Source organism: Octodon degus, unplaced genomic scaffold (assembly GCF_000260255.1).
Source record: "Octodon degus isolate 3935 unplaced genomic scaffold, OctDeg1.0 scaffold00012, whole genome shotgun sequence".
NCBI lineage: Eukaryota > Metazoa > Chordata > Mammalia > Rodentia > Octodontidae > Octodon > Octodon degus.
This window is the reverse complement of record NW_004524588.1, coordinates 630855-633314: the sequence shown is the minus strand read 5'-3', so window position 1 is coordinate 633314 and position 2460 is coordinate 630855. Positions and strand designations below refer to the sequence as shown.

General features: G+C 33.7%; 1 protein-coding gene across 1 annotated transcript; it reads right to left on the bottom strand.

The window, feature by feature from the left end:
• Positions 1 to 290: 290 nt before the first annotated feature.
• Positions 291 to 1220, bottom strand: LOC101574438 (taste receptor type 2 member 14-like). Its single transcript, XM_004626178.1, has one exon. It carries the CDS (start codon positions 1218 to 1220, stop codon positions 291 to 293), a length of 930 nt encoding a protein of 309 aa, XP_004626235.1.
• Positions 1221 to 2460: the final 1240 nt, after the last annotated feature.

Genomic DNA, 2460 nt, shown 5'->3' with positions numbered 1-2460 from the left:
CATATTTCTGCATATAAAACAATATACTTGCAAATGTACTGCTAACATTGCAATGTGTTTTGTTAAGGCTTATTCCAAACTCATGCAAAATTTATAAGTTAAATACAATAAAAATATTGGGAAACTAAAAATTTATAACACAGAAGAATTTCTTGTGCTGGGGATATATTTCAGTGGTAAAGTACTCCCAAGCAAGTACCTGAGTTCAATTCCAGGTCCAAAAAAATGAATTTCTTAGGAACTAATCTTCCTCAGGCATATGCAAAGCAGTCCTAAAATGCTTTAGAGAGCTAAGCATTTGGCCTGCACCTCAGCCTCCACAGCACTGAAAAAAAGGCTTTTGTCAGCTTACTGTTTCCTGAAATCAAAGCAAGTGAGTGTCCTGAGGGAAAAGCAATTCCAATAGCATGTTCAAAAAAAATTATTTGGTCTTCTGCCAAAAATTCAAAGCTTGAAATCTGTAGGATGAGACACAATAAGTAGATGGTATAAAGTAAGAAGAACGTGACCACAGTTTGCATGGCTTTCATATGGGCCATGGTGCTGGCATCTCTGGGCCCCTTAGCATTGTGCTGCATCCTCTTCATCCTCTTCAAATGTTTCCATAGGGAGAAGATGAGCAGAAAACAAGCTGCCAGGGACACAAGAAAGGGTAGGATCATGAACATAGAGCTGATGAATAAAAGAAGTCTGGGAAGCTTTTTAAAGTTCCTCATACTGGAGGTGTAAGATATATTTCTTCTAAATCCATCAATCCAGACATTAGTCTGTATGTCTATAACTATGATATTGAACAATAAGAGAACCAGTGACATCAGCAATATCACTAAAACCACTTTTTTAACTCTTCTTTTTAGGTAAAGAAAAATAAAGTTAGAAAAATTGGCTATCTTAAGAAAATAAAAGAGGTTGAGGCACATAGCAAGCCAAATGTTAAAATGATTGGTCACAAACCAGCTGACAGTAGTCATTCTTATTATGTTTGCAGTCTTCAGAGAACCTGGATGTGTTGCATATAACAACGTGTGTGTCAGTGCTGAGCAGAGCAGAGCAATTCTGGAGATTGCCAAAGAAGTGAGGATTTGGTCAACAAAACAACCCTTTCTTCTCTTCATCCAGTCCATGCAATTCACCAGTGCTATGAAGACATTTCCTGCAATGCTTATCATGGATTCCACAGTTAAAACAATTATAAAGATGCTATTTAAAACACCAACCATTTTCTGGCAGAAATTTTAGCAATTTCAAAATTCACTGATGAAAATTTGCTGGAGCATTAGTTAAAAATGTTTTCTATATTCAATTTTTGAGCAGTCAAAATTATTTTCCTTTTATGAAATCACATATACAGTGACAATGCAACAGCCATCAGGAATATGCAAGGATGACACTCATATTTTCCTCATGAAAGTCATGCATTTTAACAGAAATCCCAGCTGAGTTTGATCCAGATCCTGCATGACTTGAATATAATAGCACAGAGTCTTTTGTAGTTGTTGATGAAGGAAATGCTGAAACCTCATAGCCTAGCATGCAAACAAGATAGATTTATTTACATGGCTTTCATTTTTGATCAATCCATATATTTCAGACTGGCAATCTAACTTGTGACCAAACATTATTAGAAAATTATGAAGGATGCATTTGGTAGGAAAACATAGTTTATGAGATATCCTAAATACTGAGGATTTATAAAAATGTCTAAGTTAGGTACATAGGGAGCCTCTGAGTACAATGCCCTTGCTAAAACATGTCAGAATTGTGTTAATATTCTAGAAATTATTACTAAAATATTGGGTAATATTATCATTCATGTTTTAATAGTGCCTTGCAAATGTACATTCATGTGAATCTATTATAAATCTGCTATAAATCTATCCTCTATTTAGTACATTAAAGGTTGGTAACAGTGCATTGTCTATCTAGTATAAGAATGGGGAAGAATAAATAAAATCCAAAAGATACAATAGAGACATACTGTGAAAGGGAAAGAAACTGTTCAAAGGGAAGTAAGAACTGAATTGAGTGAAAGAAGAAGAGAAATAAAGAAGGAAGGGGAAAAATATATATGTACATACATAAGATAGCTTGGATAATTGTACTTCTGATTTCTACTGGTCTATTGAAAAGAAGAGTTAATGTTATTTTTTTATTTTTTGACCAATTATGCATCCTAACATCCAATAATCTAAGCAACTACTTTGAGGACACCATTATGCAACATATAAACTATTATTGAATTCTTATCATTTTGTTTAATGAAATTCTGTATTATTTCAAATGTTTTTTCTGACTTTTTATTCTCTTTAAAAACACCTCAAAGTTAATGAACTAAAGAGTAAGTGTTATTTTAGCTTTGAAGGTATTTTCCTGTGTGTCTGGCCATGGTAGAAATCTTTCTTTGGTCACCTTAAGTCACTGAAGTGAGTGAAATTATTCATAGAGAAAGACTATCCCTCA